Here is a 15,885-nt window from a genome sequence, read left to right on the forward strand (position 1 = left end):
TGTTTTTTTTTCATATTTTTTTGTTCATTTTCCCCCCCATTTTTTAGTAGTTTTTTGCTCATATTCGATTTGGCGCGTTTTTAAAGCGGTTTTTAGGCTTAGCCCCAGCGACGCCGCCGACTGTTTTTAAGGCGTTTTTCGTGTTCATTTCATGTTTATTTATGAGCGGCTCCAACAGCTGCCAGTCCTCGATGGCAGCGGTAACCCGAGCTGGCCAAGATGCCGAGAAGTCCACTGTGGAACCGTGGAAAGTGAAATTGTCAGATGGCGTGTGAACAAGCGCCGCTGACAGTTTGGGGAGCACTGCTGATCCCAGATGGTCGGAGGTGATATCACAATTTTGATTGGGGAGTCAAGGGGTTGAAAGCCAGAAGTTGATTGCTTTTAATTGATTATATTCATCGCGGTATTTTGTTATTATTGTTCGGAATTTACATATTTGGCAATTGTTATTGTTGGACACAACTAGACTGTGAAATGATTGATGTGAATTTGATTACACTCTGCAGAAAGGTCGAATTGTTAATTAAATAAAGTAAAGATATAAAACTGATTTAATTGAGCATTAATTGGCTGACCTCACCTGATGGCTAAAGTGCGGTTAACAAAGGTATTATTCGGGAATTTAATGGGTGAATTTAATCTGTGCAGCAATTTGTGGCACCTTCTTATAGAATTTGTTAACCGGCTAAGACCAGAGTTTGTGGCAAGGACAGTTCGTCAACCGTTTGTGCCACTTTCGAAGTGCCGCCATGCATAATTAATAAATCTTTGGCTGACAAAACGCCAACAAATTGGCAACTCGAGCTGGCTTTAAGTAACTTGTTGGCTTTTATCTGTCGGAGATCGCTTATTAAAACAGTTGCTCTCTGATAAACGAGATGGCGAACCGGCGATTGTGGCGAGTGGTCGATTGCACATGAAATATATTCATATCGCGCAGATAGATAATGGTTGCAACTGCTGCACAGAGCCAACAAAGAAACTGGTTAACCAACTAACTAACAGACTGACTGACTGACTGACTGAATGTCCGAGTGCGTCTTTCCCAATTGGCGGCCAGTTTGTATCTCTATCTCTAGACGATTCCCAAATGCTTCTCCGGTTTTCACCGCTGCCGCACCTGAGCTCGCCCGTTCAATTTGTAATTAAACTATAAATATTTATTCATTTCACTGTGCAAGTCAGCAAATTATTCCGAGCTGGGCACGTGTTTGGATTTCGTAGTTTGTTCATTTGTCCGTTGGCTTTTTGTGGCCATTCGACCTGTCACAGGTGGCTGCGGCTCGAAACCAGTTTTGTACGAGTAGTTCTTGGGCCTGGTGGTTCCCTTCCCGAAAGACGGCCAACCAACAGCCCAAACCCAGCAAACAAAAAACAGAACAAAAAACTTGTTTCCGACCGCAAGACAAGCTGGAAAAGTTAGGGGGAAACTGACGAAGGGGCAGGTTCACAAACACAGACGTGACCATGATGAAGCTGTTCGGTGAAAAGGACGAGTCGGTGCCGACTTTATATACCCATCTATATGTAGGTATAGCCGTCTCCCCGAGGAAATCAGCGGCTGGCAAAGTAAACTCAATTCGACTCGAGCCCAGAATCAAAACAAACAACAATGGTCAAACGGAATCGAGCTGCAGAATCCAGAAACCAGAAACCAGTCACCAGAAACCCAAACTCAAATCCAAATCCATATCTTTTGGCCTCTTGTTTGATAAGCAACAAAGAGGGGAAATGTAAACAAGCTCAAAACTTTTAGCTGCGATGTTGATTTGAATGCTCCACACCAATATTATTTGTATTGTTACATCGTCATCGCTGCATCTTCATTGTCTCTTCTTGGACGTGCCTCTTGTGGCTTCCGGTCTTGAAAGAAATCAATAAAAAAAACGACAGCAGAAGTATAAAAAGTAAATTGGAAAGGGGACCCACGGCCCTTGAATGCCCATTGATCGTCATGATCGCGGACAACCAAAGCCAGTCATTGTTGTGATTTTCATAAAGGAATTAACTGAAACAGCTCAGAACAACGATTACCAAATGGTCGTTTGGGCTGATCGAATTGATGTCAATAAACAAGCCATCAAATTATTATCTTTCTAATGGTTGGGTCATCATAAAAATGAAAATGGGATCCTATGAAATGTCGTCAGTATAGGGAAATGTTTTCTTTAAGCGATTCTAAAGACACCATAATGATGTGCAAATATGTTCACTTTATATATGTATAATATTTACAATCCCTGCCCTTTTCAATCAACTAATTTTGCCTCTCTTCTTCCTTTCATTGCAGGTAAGTTCACACACGGAAAAACACGAAAATTGCGAGGTGGTCGACGTGAGTTTGTGGTGCCACCATTAGCCAAATGGCATATTTATCTGGGTAGCATTATTTCGTTGGCGGGGCAGCATAGGCAATTGTACAAATAATGGAGCCGCAATCGCGATCTTTCACCAGCCACTGGGACAGAGTCTTCCATTCTTGAAAAAGCAAAAAAAATACATCGAAGTTGCAGCGGAGACTGCGGCGGCGGATCAAAGTGGACTCGATTGGACTGTGTGGATACAACTTCGTTGTGGGTTTGCGTCCTCCACCTCTCTCCACTTCTGTCCGCCGATCTTCCCTGCGCTGTCCAAGATTTTAATGATGATTTGCTATTTTTTCCGCTCGCGGCTCCAATTCGCCTTTCCCAGGATCCTTGCGGCTCCACTTCGATTTGTGACTGTGTGCGCCACAAACAATCAGAACGGATTAGTTTGTTAATCATTTTATTATGTGGCAGGCCGCAGAACTCGAATTCGATTGGGTCGCAGATGAAATTATTTTTTGGCCGAAAAGAAGAAACCAACGTGAAATCGACTCCACGAATGGTTGAAAGGAATCCCAAGGCAGGAAATTCTGATTAGCGAACGCAGCATGTTACTTAGTACCCAAAAACTGTGAAGTTCTTTTCTCGCAACTTTTAATGCTGAACAAGAGATACCCACTGTTAAAAATAGTTTCTATTTAGCACACGCTATTTTATCTACTTGAAGTGGCTTAGTCTCCTGCGATAGTGCAAGTCAGCTCCTTCTAATCTTTACTAGCAATCGAGCATGAGGGGGCTTTCTCAATCAACGCAAGGTCACATAGGTTAGAGTCTTCAGCTTCCATCTTCATCAATTTTCCCCTATCGGAAAATTCAATCAGCTTTACAGGAAACACATTCATAATTCAGCAAGGTTAAAGCCATCAGACCTGCCCGAAAGAAACTTCCGAGCCCCAACTGACTGGCAGCTGACCTTGCAAAGCCTTCCCCAATTAGTCATTACCTACCGCCCATCCTGAATATACTTTCACTATTTTCGGAGACGGGGCAGATGCCTTCATCAATCATCAAATATTCCAATGCAAATTAGACGGAGACGCGACCACGCCCCGCCCATGACCGCCTACCTAGTGGAATAATAAATCAGGCATCCAGTGACAACTGCTATAGTTTGCTTCTTTTGTCCAAGTCCAACAAATGTCAAGTGCTGCAGTTGCATGTTGCTGGTGTTGTTGTCGCACTCGTTGTTGTTTTTGCGGGGCATAAATCATCGGAAAGGTCAAAGTGCACCCGCCTACGGCGTGTCGCCAGTAACACCACCAGTAAGCAGCAGAACGAGCACAGCAACATCTCGCTACAAGGGACGAACACATGGTCGCCTGATGTCTGCAGCAGTTGTCAAGTGGGCAACAGTCGCTGCTGCTGCTGCAACATGATTTATGCGCAGCAGCAACACCAGCGGACAATTTCGGGCTGGCTGGATTTATTGAATTATACAGTGGACATGAGCGGTGCGACCTACTTTTATCACCCACTATCGGCGGAACGCAGACCATCGAAGGCCAACTATCTTATCGGCTTGAAACTTAATCAGCTGCTTATCAGCAAAACAGCATTTCCCCTGCTTAAACGCTGCTTTTAAATGTGTTTTTATTATTTTTCGGTTGGGGAAAACTCTGTACGGCCACCGTTGAACTTGAACTTTGTTTCGCTGTCTGCAAATTGCCAGCGATAAATTCTTCAATGCATCCCCCGCAACCCACCTCACCCACCAGCCACATTGACAGTCAAATTAAAGTTGGCAATTTCGTTGGGGGTTCTGTTGCTGCCTTAGCCATTTAGCATATGGCCCCTCGCACCGACTGCCTTCTATAGCCCCTTCTATTCGCCGGTTTTTTACTTTCCGACTGCGTGTCGCTCGCAGCTGATGCATAACCGTTTAACGCTTCGTTGCCTCCAACGTGCAAATGAACTGCCGCAACAAGAGGCAACAGCAGCAGCAGCAACAGCAGCAACATCATCTGGTGCAACAGCATCGAACTCCCTTTTTTGTACCCACCACCGTACAGTTTGAGAGGCACTGAGTAGGGGCTTGGAGCAACATCATCGCTGCTTTTAATTTCTATGTCGTTTTTTCATGCTGCTCCTTCTATTTCTCCCCTCTTTTCGCCCTTTTCCTTCGGGGGTCTTTAATGTTTGGCTTTTAGTAGTTGAAGAGGGTGTTTCCTTGCAAAGAATATTTTTTCCGAACACTAAGATGGTTCTTAAATGCGTAAGAGACGGAACAATTAATTTTAGAGCGAAAAAATGCCACATATAACAAAGTTGCACTGGCAAATGCAACTGAATAATCAAGTATTTAAGTCATGATGCCTCGAATTTTATGATCTAAGATCAGTTTTGTATTTACAACTAATAATTACTGAGTCCGAACTGATCCAGCTATATATTAACTCTTGTGGGTGGTGAACAAGTCATCTCTTTAATCTCGATCCGCTCTACACTTGAAATCATTTCTAGCAAATTGACCTGACCATATACGGTTGCTACCGAAACCTGCAGAGTATATAATTTAAAGCTTAATTAAATACCTTACTTATCGGAGTTGACTTATCTTCGGAAAATATAAGCTCGCCTAATGCCGCTAAACCAACATTAGCATTGGCATGCGGCAAGTTAGTTGGCTGGACATAGGAATGACGTCATCGCAATGATTGGCTACCGGCAAAACAAATCACACAGCTATGGGAAAAATTAAAAACAAATATAGCGAGCCATACGTATTACAGTAAAATATAGTTGCTAGAATTGCCGCTAATCTGTATTTCAGACTATACCCCGATTTCCCACTTGTTCGCTGATATCCATCTAGCACGTTTCGCTATTTAATTAGCCACTCATGTATGCAAATTGCGATGGCACGCTCTATAGAGCTGCATTTTTAAACGGATATTCATCATCAGTAGATGAACACTCCCCCAAAGGTTTCTAGGTTCAAGGTCGGAGTGAGGCAATCTTTGGGGGCTACTCTCGAATAAAATCACTGGCACTTTCCACTTTATCACCCACTCAAAGGAAAATGGCTCTTAAATCGTTTTAATTGTCGGCGGAAACGAAAGGATGTGCTCCTGCGGCTGCCGCCTCGTACTGCGTGTCACGTTACCCATACGCACCGTAATCAATTTTTATGCTTGCCACATACGTGAGTTGGCAGCCAAACGAAGAGCCCTTTCCCAAATATGCCGAAGCGGAGAAAGTTGAAAGGGTTTCTACGCGGTTTTTTAATGCAAATCGTGCTGATTGTAATGTGCGCGGGTGGGCTGTACACTTGTTGTGATCACGTTTGCCAATTCATAATTTAATTAGTCTGGCGCATTAAAACACCCGCCATGTCGCCCAATTTAATAATACTACAAACGCTAAATTACTTTACGAGCATTTCTGCCAGCAAAATGAAAAGATTGCGCTGCTTCCTCACAACTTCCTTGGCAATTACTAAATCCGCTCTGACTCACCACTTTTCTTCTCCGAGTTTCCCTAATGACACTCATCAACTTGATGCAGAAATATATATTTTTTCCTGGGTTCCCTAAACACAAACATATACGTCACCAGTCACGTCGGCTCATAAAAAATAAGCAATGATGGCAAATGGTGACATAACAAAGCACAAGAATAGCACAGGTTCTCGAATTCACACGGCCGAATAATTAGTATTAGAGAAGCAACCTTAAACTTCAGCAAAAATAACTTACTTTTTAATTATTTAGTAATCAAAGAACTCAGCAAAATTAACATCTGTTTAAAAGACAACCTATGGCTGCCTATAATTCCTAATTAAAAACACTTCTCAAAAAGGTTTAAAATAAAACATAAATAAATTAATAAAAAAACAACTGAATTACTTCGGGGATACATTCTCTAAGTGCACGTCTTTCTAAGAAGGAACAGAAGTTTTCAAAAGTTCTTAAAGCCCGGCTTTGGGCCCGGCTTTTGGCCCGGCTTATTGTGCGTGAGTCATGTGGCCGGGTTGAGTTGCAAGTTGCGGCTGCAACGCCATGCATGCCAAGCAGCAACACCCGTCCTCAGAATGCGAGGCACGATCGAGATGTGCTCAAAACGGGCGATGATGGATTGTACAGACCTGGCCTAAGCCCATACCCATACCCACCTTAAACTAATCGCTCCTCTCATCTTCTTCCTTGCAGGCCCATGTGGTCACCGCCTTCGAGCAGTCGCTGTCCAACATGACCAACAGACTGCATCAGTTGACGGCGACGGCGGAGCGAAAGGACGGCGAGCTGACGGACATGCGGCAGACCATCGAGCTGCTGAGGAAGCAGTCCATCCAGGCGGGACTGACCACGGCGCACATGCAGAGCATGGGCGTCCAGACCCAGGGTCAAGGTCAGGTTCAAGGCCAGGCGCTGGGTCAGCCGGGCTCGGATCAGAAGCCACCGAACTCGGGTTCCCAACGCGCCATCAATGCCAACAATGGCTCCATGCCACTGGGAATGCAGCGCCAGCACAGCACCGACTCCATGTGCTCGCTGAACTCCATCAGCTCGGGCTGCTCGGCGGCCCAGGACAAGAACAAGGCGAACAAGAAGAAGGGCTGGCTGCGTAGCAGCTTCACCAAGGCCTTTTCCCGCAATGCCAAGATCTCCAAGACGAGTCGTCATGTGGGTCACCATCATCATCACAACCACTCGCAGCAAGAGTTGGCCTCTGGGAAACTTCCCCTGCACAATGGTCACGGTGAACCCTTGGGACTGGCCTCGTTGGCCACCCAACCTGCTCCTCCCCTGCCGAATAGCAAGCAGAGCAGTCCCGCCAAGACCGTCACCCTCATAGACAATGCCAAGCCCATCGATGCCATTGACCAGGAAGATCAGCATGTGGTCGAGGACCTCAAGAAGCAGCTGCGCGAAAAGGATCTCGTCCTGACCGATATTCGCCTGGAGGCCTTGAGCTCGGCCTCCCAGCTGGAGAGCCTCAAGGAGATGATGAACAAGATGCGGGCGGAGATGATGTCCTTGAAGCACAACAACGAGCGTCTCCAGAAGCTGGTGACCACGCGGTCGTTGGCCGGTTCGGAGGCCAGCTTGGGCCAGGCCATCAGTCCCAATGGATCAGTGGCTGGAAGCTCTGAGGTGTCGAGGCGCTACTCCCTCGCCGACAGCAACAATCGCCCACCCATGGAACTCCCAGGTCGACTTAGTGAAGAACTTGAACTGGAGGAGGACTGTTTGCCACCTGCCCCGGCTCCCGAACAACCTCCACCACCGGCTCCCAATGGCGTCAGTGTGGCTCCCCTTAGTCCCAGTACCCACGTAGACCTAACGCCACCACCTCCTGCCTTGGAGGCGGCTCCTATGGCTAGTCCGGTGCACATGGCCAGTGCCACGGAGGAGTTGGCCGATGTGTGCGATGGCAAGAAGATAGCCATTGCCTGTTATTTGGGTCAGCCAGAGGCGTTTGCCAAGTACTGTGAGGAGCTGCAAGAGCTCGACGGCTTCTATGCCAATGGCCACGAGGCGGATAGCCAATCCCAAAGCGAGAGGAAGTCCAACTATGCCAGCGCCAGCTGCAACGAGTTCGTCATAGCCTGCACCTACATATCCGGCAAGACGACGTGGCAGAATCTGGACTACGTGGTGCGCAAGACCTTCAAGGACTACGTGGCGCGCATTGATCCGGGCACCAACCTCGGTCTCAACACGGACTCCATTACCTCGTACCACCTGGGAGAGGCGAAGCGCGGTCCCGAGATGGGATTCCCGGAACTCCTGCCCTGCGGTTACATAGTGGGCAGCGTGAGAACCCTATACATTTGCCTCCAGGGTGTGGGAAGTTTGGCTTTCGACAGCCTCATTCCGCGCAGCATTGTCCACCGATACATCAGCCTGCTCACGGAACACCGTCGTCTGATCCTGTGCGGACCCAGCGGCACTGGAAAGTCCTACCTGGCCCGACGACTAGCCGAGTTCCTGGTGGCCCGCTCCGCCAGGGGCAATCCTTCGGAGGCCATTGCCACGTTCAAGTAAGTCTCAAGGAGATCACTATCTATTCCATATTGCTAAACCATTTCTCCTCCATTTCTCCTCAGTGTTGACCACAAGTCCTCGAAGGATCTGCGTCAGTATCTTGGCCACATTGCCGAGCAGGCTGCCATTGCCAATGGAGTCTCCGAGCTTCCCTCTGTGATTATTTTGGACAACCTGCACCACGCCTCCGCCTTGGGCGACGTTTTCTCCTGTCTCCTGAGCGCTGGGCCCGCCAACAAGCTGCCCTGCATCATTGGCACCATGTCGCAGGCCACTTGCAACACCACCAACCTGCAGCTGCACCACAATTTCCGATGGGTATGTTGTATTGATGGACTTTACAAATTGGACCATTACTTATTCCTTCCTCACTGGCAACAGGTGCTCACAGCCAATCACATGGAGCCCGTGAAAGGCTTCCTGGGTCGCTTCCTGAGGCGTCGACTCTTCCAGCTGGAACTGCAGACGCAACATCCTCAGCCGGAGCTGGCGGCAGTGCTGGCCTGGTTGCCCTCCGTTTGGCAGCACATCAACCGATTCCTGGAGGTGCACAGCTCCAGTGATGTGACCATTGGGCCGAGGCTATTCCTAGCCTGCCCGATGGACCTGAAGGATTCACAGGTGTGGTTCACCGACATCTGGAACTACCACCTCTCGCCATACTTGGTGGAAGCGGTGCGCGAGGGAGTTCAGCTCTATGGACGAAGAGGAGGCGCCTGGAACGACCCCTCCGCCTTCATTAGGAACTCCTATCCGTGGCCCTACGGTCCGGACTCAGTGCCTCCACTACGGCAAATCAATGCCGAGGATGTGGGACTTGAAGGCGTGGCCCTAACCAACGGAGACCAACAGGATCCCTTGGTAAGATACAGGACTAACATTGCTCCTTTGACTTTCAACTCATGAGGCGTTTCGTCAACAGCTCAACATGCTGATGCGCCTGCAGGAGGCGGCCAACTACTCGGAGGCCCAGGATCAGGAGTCCGATTGCGCCAGCCTGGACTCGAATGTCACGCCTGAAAGTTCCGCTGGAGCCGAGTGAACAGCTGAAGAAACCAACCACTTCGTACATGCCAAATTTAGATGGACTAACTGAGAGGAACACGCCAGCTGAGGGTCTGCTGCACCCAAGCTATCCTTTCCCCCGCACAAATGAAACTTCTTGCACTACTTTCGCAGCGAGGTTCAAAAGCAGTTCCAAGAGTTTTCCATTTGCACCAAGTCACCGACCTTTCCACCCATCGTTTCTAGCCACTCCCTGCCATCTAGAGTAAATTGCACTTTTTAGCGCACTTGTTAAAAATGCAAATTGTCCAAGCCACAAACTGAACCTGATAACGAAGCACTACCATCCCAAAAAGCAAGGACCCCGGCTGCGTTTCCGAAAAACCCAAATCTTGAGAAAAGAAACCTTAACTAACATGAAATGTTAAAGAGATAAGACGAGTGAATTCATTAATGTACATATACCTAGAACAAAGTAACCCCAAATCCCCTATGCTTAAGTGTGAATCTGACCGACGGTCTAGACTTTTTATACCCTTTATCCCAGCCCAGAACCGGCGGATCATATGAATTAAATCGCAACTAATACCTAACTCTACTGTAAATGTAGCTATAAGTTTTTGCTACTACCAATTTACAAGATGTATAGTTGAAGAAAAAAGCTTTCACTTTAGTTTAATTATTTGCGTAATTATCATTAAATATTGTTACAAACATATTGCATATTTATAAAGCCCATTAAAGCAAAATACCATTATCATATTTATTATGCCAAGCGGCGCTTAAACACAGGAATACGCGAAAGTGATTACGTAATACCCCATCCTCGATAAAATAGCTAAATTTCCGAACTCCAGATCCCTATCGAAAGATAAGCTCATGTAATACCAACTCAAGCAGCAAACTATATGATACGATAAAGCAAATTATATGTCTCTGTCTAATTTAAATGTGTGCATTTATGAGATATGACATCAAATCAAAATAAAATATAATATTTAACATTCATTGTTGTTTATCTTCTCGCGACCAAATATTCCGCCATGTTTTTTTTATTTATTTTATTTTAAAATATTAATTTTAAAATATTTAGATTTAAATATCCCGCCACGTTCCGATTGATAACGATTGAATATATCGATATATTGATATTATAAATTTTTCACTCGAGTTGCGGTCACATTGTTCTGCACGAAAATACCAAAATATCGAGCAATAATTACCCATCCATATATAATTTCTTTTGCATATTGCCTCTGGTCACATTGTTCAGCAAGTCTAAGAAAAGTAGGTAAAAGTGCTTTAAAAATTATTTAAATTGCGTAGATTACCAAGTAACTGCGACCACAAAGCTATTGTATACAACGAGCGGGATAAGCAAGCCCATATAAATTGGAAAACCAGTTGCCACCGGTTTATAATCCGTTTTCCGGTAGATGCAACCGCCCACCGATTACACAACATCTGTGATGGCTGTGAAAAATGGGAGAATTATGCGGATATTATGTCAAACACAGCACGAAATCGGGAGAAATATGTGGCGACATGCCTAGAGGAACAGCAAAACAATGCGATTTCTATGGAAATATATTCTATAACTTGGCACGTAGCTCTGCTAGCCGTTACATAACCTCCAACTAAGTGGGCACCATATATCGGTGAATTCCTAACCCGTGAAATTTCACGGATGACCGTCTAGTTTGGTGGGGAATTTGGCTATCGTGGGTCCAAGACCTTATGTCTCTCTGCTGATACCTCATAAATTGATATTCATTTTACTCCCTTTCAGACTCTCTGAGAAAATGGCCCTGCGACTAATCAACAGTGCTGTGCTCCGCCAGCTGGCCTCCCAGCTGCCCAAGAGTGCCCAGGTGGGCAGCGTGGCCGCCGTCCACACGCTGGACAAGATCGGCAAGCGGGAGATCGTGGGCTACGGCTGGAACGGCACCGCCTGCTACGCGGATCGCGTGGATTACCCTCTGCCCGCCGTGCGCTTCCGTGAGCCCACCAACGAGATCAACGCTCTGCGCGCCAAGGAGCAGGGAGACTGGAAGAAGCTCAGCACCCAGGAGATCAAGGCCCTGTACCGCGCCAGCTTCTGCCAGACTATCGCCGAGGTCCAGGCTGGATCCGGGGAGTGGAAGCTCCACCTGGGCATTGCACTCCTCTTCTCCGCCGCCGCCATCTGGGTGGCCGTGCTGATGAACCTCTTCGGTAAGCCATTGTCCGCTTCCCTTATGCGGTTATCCACTATTAAGCATTTTCTTTTTAGTGTACGATGAGCTGCCCGTTACCTTCGACGAGGAACACCAGAAGGCCCAGCTGCAACGCATCATCGACCTGGAAATCAACCCCGTCACCGGATTGACCTCCAAGTGGGACTACGAGAACAAGAAGTGGAAGAACTAAGTGCGCTGTCGTTAAATAATTCCGCGATTGTGTGTGATTAAGTTAGCCGACGTCTATGTGTATTAAGTAAAAGCAAGATAGTCGAAATTAAAGTTATGGCTGCTGCCTAAACCAATCGATCTTGGCTCAGTCATCAGTTTCTGCCAGGAAACCAGCCTCAATGATCAGTTTCAGAGCAATGATTGTTATTCGATTTAATAACAGACCTTTTAGTGTGTAAATTACAAACGAAATTACCAAAGGCATAGCCAATTTAATTACCACTTAGCGATAATACCTTCTGGAACTCTTGTGTCCCATCTTCCGGCTTTTAGATTTTTGAACCTCATTAACAAGGATCTGCAAGGCTTGGGAGGCATTTGTGTTCTTGGCGAATTCCCTTTCAAACATGCGGCCGAATCTTAGGATCAATGGTATTAGATCCGGTGTTATCATTGCTCTCTCTTTTTCGGTTCTAAAAAGGCGAATTTCAAAGGCATTGTAAGACGTACAGACGAACACTACTTACACAGCTCCCTTTTGCTTCACCTCTTTCAGGATCTGGACAACGGTTTGAATTTCCCCAAATAATCTGTACTTGTCTTTGGTAGAAATTTCCCCGTCAAAGAATGCCTTCAGTTCGTTGTCAGTAATATTCTTAGCTTGACCCCATTTCTCCAGCTCTGCCGTCTCCTTTTGGTACGCGCTCCGAGCTCTGCTGAAAAGAAGGCAGGCGTTCCTTGATCGCAGAGCATCCGTACTTGATGCATAAGATGCACCTACCTCCAGTTCGAAATATCCCTAGCTTTTTGCTCCATCTTTTTGAAATGGCCTGATCTGTGCTTGAAAGTCGACTCTTTTTTCTCCTTTGCAACTGCCGCCTTTGGTTCCGCATCTCGGTTAAAGCTGTTGAAAGCGAAATGTATCTATCCTTCAGATCGATCGAATCTGTATCTTACTGTTTGTGCCAATCGTATCCCTCGTATGGAGGCCTGTGCAGATTGTGTGCTCGCAGATGACGCTGTCTGTCCATCTGGCTGTGGTTCTGGTTACCTCTGCTGTCCACCTTGACGAGGAGCAACAGCAGGCAATGGAGGATGAGGATCGCTGCGGGATAGAGCCTTGATCCCATGGCTGTAGTTTATAGAGTGACAAATTACTTATACGTTAAATCACAATTAAGTGGGCTGAGATGTATTATGGAACCAATCGATTTCCAATTAGTGACAATAGAAAAAAACAACCTCTATTTTAAAAAGGGTTACTCATTCTTAAGAAAGTGTCAATTTATATTTATAAAATCCATTTCTCCTCATTTGAAATGTATATCGCTTGGTTAGCAACAATTCGCAATTCAATTTATTATTTACACATTCGAACATTGGAAATGCTCAATTAAGCAGTGATCCATTGATATGATGGACAAGGCTTCCGCTTCCCATTGTCTGGCGAGATCTGAAGCATTATGGCCGTGTGAATGACTTTGTAACGTGCCCTAAGTAATCGCGTGCAATCCCAACCTTGTCTGCCATCAGATCGAGTTATGTTTTTTATGGCGGTGCCTCACACGTGCTGGCCAGTTCTTCCAGCGCTTTTCCTTCTCGATGTTGTGGAATCCGTCGTGGCCCACGACGTGTCTGGGCACTACCAGCTCCAGGCACAAAAGGAGGCACTAATGAGAAAATATAATATATGCGATAAAATGTTACTATAACTCTATTATATCTCTACTTACCAAGCAGAAAACAGTCAACCGCATTGGGGAACAATAGACTGGAAACTAATTCAATTCGTCATCTTTGAAGTTCTTGGTAAAACCACATAGGGTGTCCCCAATTTCGACGGAATATATTAAAATGATTTAGTTTTTTATTCAATAATCTTCAGAGATTGGTCACAAAACGAAAGGGTATAATGGGTCGCTGGAGCTAAGGACGTGGCGTGGTAAAGGCGTCGTTCCAGGTAGCCCAATGCTTCTCCGTCTTCAGGCTGTGGAAGCCATCATGTGCTCTAACGTGTCGAGGTCCCTTTATATGGCTTCCCGGCTTCACAAATGGATCTCCTCCATTTTCAGGGTCAGGCGAGGCGTTCGGGTCTGGGATGTCCGTGCTATTAACCATATCGGTGCTATTCATTGGTGATCCTGTCACCTCGGACCCCGCTACTGTGGTCTGAGTAGTTTCTCCGATGGAACTGCCTTCTGTAACTGGAGACGTTTCGCCAGCTGTTGGGGACGCTGGAGATGATTCAGCCGCAGGGGTTTCCTGAGCCTCGAGCGCGGCTACCAAGAATATAGCGATTCCAATCTAGAACAAAGAAACTTTCGATTATGTGCAATAATGAGGGGGAATGCCCCATTGGCACTCACCAGCTTCAGTTCCAGTTTCGCCATGCTATCGTCACACCTGACACATAGTATGTACATATACTGCGTCGAAACCAGAAGCGCCGACTGGGCAAAGCCATCTTTTATAGTCGCTGCGCAGGTGGAATCGATTGGAGCAGTTCCAAATTGATTGAGTGAATCGCTGCCTGACTCTGCGGGCAGAACCAATTCTCTTAGTGACCAGCTGATAGACGGCGATCTTTAATTTGCGAACGCAGCCGGGGAAATTCCGGCAGACGCATCCAACACCTGATGCCAATCGGGTTTTTCGAGAGAGATAGAGAGCTGATTGCTCTGGGGCTGTCTGTAATTGTGGGCTTACCGATTTCCATAATGGTGGGCGATTCTGGAGCTATATAAGTCAGCTATGGCCGGCAGAAAACAATCAGTTTTCGCTTGGCCCTTGCTAGTTGAACTCAGTCGGTTGGGATGTTCATTAAGCTTCTTCTAATCAGCCAGGTTGGTGCCAGATCTTGGCCAGAGCAAAATGACTCAAACTATGATTAATTTAATATACATTTTAATTCTAGCTTCTGGCTCTAAGCTACGCTCAGTTGTCGCTCGACGAGGCTAAAAAGCAAATCGATGCCTCGCTTAACAGCGAAGAGGAGACTACCGATGATACGCACCTGCCAGAGCCCCACCTTCCACCGCAGTATCAGCCTCATTATCCCCACAAGAAAGTGACCACCACCACCACACCCGAGCCGGAAACCACCACTCCGAAGCCAGAAACCACCACGAAGCCCGCAATTGAGCAGGAGGGTGAGGCCACCGCTGCTCCGGATGACGGACTGGGTCAACTGGACGATGGCTTGCAACAAAACAATGATGGCTCTGCGCTCCCAGAGTCCACCACTCCGGAACCGGAAACCACGACCCCTACGACGACCACCACTACAACTACCACAACGCCAAAGCCCCATAAGCATGAGCCCCACTCTCATCCCCATTCTCATTCGCATCCTCAGCCCTATCCATACCCCATTCAGTACCCCTACCCCCACCCTGGAGTGATATTCTCCGCCGCGGGACCTAAGCTTGCTCCTCCATCGGCCACACCGCCCACTTCCAAAGATGCGGACAAGGAATCGCCGGAGTTGTCTGGATACCCCTCCTATCCGACCTTCAGATCACCGTACTCGCCCTACCAACCACCGGTGTTCCCCCAGCCTCGTAACTGGCCCAGCTTCTCAGGATACGGACCTCCCAGTCCCGGTTACGGATACCCCCACAACCACAATCACAATCACGATGAAGACTCCGGCGAAGATAAGCCCAAGGACAAGTCTGGAGAAGAGGATAAGGACGAGGATGTGGCTCTGAAGCCACCTGGATTTGGCTACCCGCAGGTCTATTTGATTCCCCGAAGACCAGTGATCTCTGTGCCCAGCTTTCCGCGCCCAGGAGGCGGATATGGTTCGCCCTACGGCTACGGACGCTACTAACACTCTGCGCTAAATACTGTGAAAAATCTTCCAGACTCGAATCTTCTAGATTAGTCCAGATAATCAATAATATCTTAGTTTTATTTCATTCTTGTAATGTACTTCCTAACACAATAAATAACTTTTAAATTATATTTGCATGAGTTTTTAATATTTATATACAATATTGAAAGCATTCGAACGTGCGAATCTGAGCACAAGGTTCTTCAATTAATGTGGGACTGCTTGGAGTTTTCTTTCGGTGCATTAAGTACTAGTTCCTAAATTAAAGGCTCCTAGATTCGGCAAAATGATATTTGTTG

General features: G+C 46.7%; 6 protein-coding genes across 15 annotated transcripts in view; 3 read left to right on the forward strand and 3 right to left on the reverse strand.

Annotated features, from left to right (window-relative positions):
• LOC6614747 (protein sickie) overlaps positions 1 to 10,369 on the forward strand; it is a 149,645-nt gene extending 139,276 nt beyond the window's left edge. For 3 of the 7 annotated variants that reach the window (XM_032714010.1, XM_032714011.1, XM_032714012.1), the window contains 4 exons: positions 6,518 to 8,352; positions 8,419 to 8,674; positions 8,738 to 9,217; positions 9,279 to 10,278. In XM_032714010.1, coding sequence (XP_032569901.1) covers positions 6,518 to 8,352; positions 8,419 to 8,674; positions 8,738 to 9,217; positions 9,279 to 9,398 — 2,691 coding nt within the window. In that variant the 3' untranslated portion in view covers positions 9,399 to 10,278. Of the gene's footprint in view, positions 1 to 6,517; positions 8,353 to 8,418; positions 8,675 to 8,737; positions 9,218 to 9,278 lie in introns of all 7 variants that reach the window. The other 4 variants (XM_032714008.1, XM_032714009.1, XM_032714014.1 and 1 more) reach the window with 3 other exon arrangements.
• Positions 10,370 to 10,564: 195 nt separating this feature from the next.
• LOC6614752 lies at positions 10,565 to 11,890 on the forward strand. 3 transcript variants are annotated; one of them, XM_002039135.2, is made up of 3 exons: positions 10,565 to 10,648; positions 11,151 to 11,575; positions 11,634 to 11,890. In XM_002039135.2, exons 2-3 carry the CDS (start codon positions 11,164 to 11,166, stop codon positions 11,768 to 11,770), a joined length of 549 nt encoding a protein of 182 aa, XP_002039171.1. In that variant the 5' UTR covers positions 10,565 to 10,648; positions 11,151 to 11,163; the 3' UTR covers positions 11,771 to 11,890. The 3 variants fall into 3 exon arrangements, with proteins under 3 accessions (XP_002039171.1, XP_032570293.1, XP_032570300.1); XM_032714402.1 differs by having other exon boundaries at positions 10,629 to 10,652; XM_032714409.1 differs by lacking the exon at positions 10,565 to 10,648 and adding an exon at positions 10,700 to 10,793.
• A 59-nt stretch (positions 11,891 to 11,949) lies between these two features.
• On the reverse strand, positions 11,950 to 12,898 carry LOC6614753. 2 transcript variants are annotated; one of them, XM_032714383.1, is made up of 4 exons: positions 12,709 to 12,898; positions 12,533 to 12,655; positions 12,279 to 12,464; positions 11,950 to 12,224 (listed from the first exon to the last, which is right to left on the reverse strand). In XM_032714383.1, the coding sequence occupies exons 1-4, from the start codon at positions 12,879 to 12,881 to the stop codon at positions 12,035 to 12,037; spliced, it is 672 nt and encodes a 223-aa protein (XP_032570274.1). In that variant the 5' UTR covers positions 12,882 to 12,898; the 3' UTR covers positions 11,950 to 12,034. The 2 variants fall into 2 exon arrangements, with proteins under 2 accessions (XP_032570274.1, XP_002039172.1); XM_002039136.2 differs by having other exon boundaries at positions 12,279 to 12,467; positions 12,709 to 12,884.
• Positions 12,899 to 13,061: 163 nt separating this feature from the next.
• On the reverse strand, positions 13,062 to 13,575 carry LOC6621666. Its single transcript, XM_032714420.1, has 2 exons — positions 13,485 to 13,575; positions 13,062 to 13,421 (listed from the first exon to the last, which is right to left on the reverse strand). Exons 1-2 carry the CDS (start codon positions 13,506 to 13,508, stop codon positions 13,281 to 13,283), a joined length of 165 nt encoding a protein of 54 aa, XP_032570311.1. The 5' UTR covers positions 13,509 to 13,575; the 3' UTR covers positions 13,062 to 13,280.
• A 21-nt stretch (positions 13,576 to 13,596) lies between these two features.
• LOC6621534 lies at positions 13,597 to 14,204 on the reverse strand. The gene is made up of 2 exons (XM_032714416.1): positions 14,118 to 14,204; positions 13,597 to 14,055 (listed from the first exon to the last, which is right to left on the reverse strand). Exons 1-2 carry the CDS (start codon positions 14,172 to 14,174, stop codon positions 13,678 to 13,680), a joined length of 435 nt encoding a protein of 144 aa, XP_032570307.1. The 5' UTR covers positions 14,175 to 14,204; the 3' UTR covers positions 13,597 to 13,677.
• A 280-nt stretch (positions 14,205 to 14,484) lies between these two features.
• On the forward strand, positions 14,485 to 15,712 carry LOC6614756 (extensin). Its single transcript, XM_002039139.2, has 2 exons — positions 14,485 to 14,594; positions 14,666 to 15,712. Exons 1-2 carry the CDS (start codon positions 14,565 to 14,567, stop codon positions 15,581 to 15,583), a joined length of 948 nt encoding a protein of 315 aa, XP_002039175.1. The 5' UTR covers positions 14,485 to 14,564; the 3' UTR covers positions 15,584 to 15,712.
• Positions 15,713 to 15,885: the final 173 nt, after the last annotated feature.

The sequence above is a fragment of the Drosophila sechellia genome, chromosome 2L (assembly GCF_004382195.2).
Source record: "Drosophila sechellia strain sech25 chromosome 2L, ASM438219v1, whole genome shotgun sequence".
Lineage (NCBI taxonomy): Eukaryota > Metazoa > Arthropoda > Insecta > Diptera > Drosophilidae > Drosophila > Drosophila sechellia.

What these genes read in the sequence shown, in the direction of transcription:
- LOC6614752 (XM_002039135.2), top strand. Translation starts at nt 11,164, where the DNA reads ATGGCCCTGCGACTAATCAACAGTGCTGTGCTCCGCCAGCTGGCCTCC. An exon ending in CGTGCTGATGAACCTCTTCG is followed by an intron (nt 11,576 to 11,633) that starts GTAAGCCATTGT and finishes TTTTCTTTTTAG; the next exon opens with TGTACGATGAGCTGCCCGTT.
- LOC6614753 (XM_002039136.2), bottom strand. Translation starts at nt 12,881, where the DNA reads ATGGGATCAAGGCTCTATCCCGCAGCGATCCTCATCCTCCATTGCCTG. An exon ending in AGGGATATTTCGAACTGGAG is followed by an intron (nt 12,468 to 12,532) that starts GTAGGTGCATCT and finishes CCTTCTTTTCAG; the next exon opens with CAGAGCTCGGAGCGCGTACC. An exon ending in GTGAAGCAAAAGGGAGCTGT is followed by an intron (nt 12,225 to 12,278) that starts GTAAGTAGTGTT and finishes TCGCCTTTTTAG; the next exon opens with AACCGAAAAAGAGAGAGCAA.
- LOC6621666 (XM_032714420.1), bottom strand. Translation starts at nt 13,508, where the DNA reads ATGCGGTTGACTGTTTTCTGCTTG. An exon ending in GGTTGACTGTTTTCTGCTTG is followed by an intron (nt 13,422 to 13,484) that starts GTAAGTAGAGAT and finishes TTTTCTCATTAG; the next exon opens with TGCCTCCTTTTGTGCCTGGA.
- LOC6621534 (XM_032714416.1), bottom strand. Translation starts at nt 14,174, where the DNA reads ATGTACATACTATGTGTCAGGTGTGACGATAGCATGGCGAAACTGGAA. An exon ending in CGAAACTGGAACTGAAGCTG is followed by an intron (nt 14,056 to 14,117) that starts GTGAGTGCCAAT and finishes TCTTTGTTCTAG; the next exon opens with ATTGGAATCGCTATATTCTT.
- LOC6614756 (XM_002039139.2), top strand. Translation starts at nt 14,565, where the DNA reads ATGTTCATTAAGCTTCTTCTAATCAGCCAG. An exon ending in AGCTTCTTCTAATCAGCCAG is followed by an intron (nt 14,595 to 14,665) that starts GTTGGTGCCAGA and finishes TTTTAATTCTAG; the next exon opens with CTTCTGGCTCTAAGCTACGC.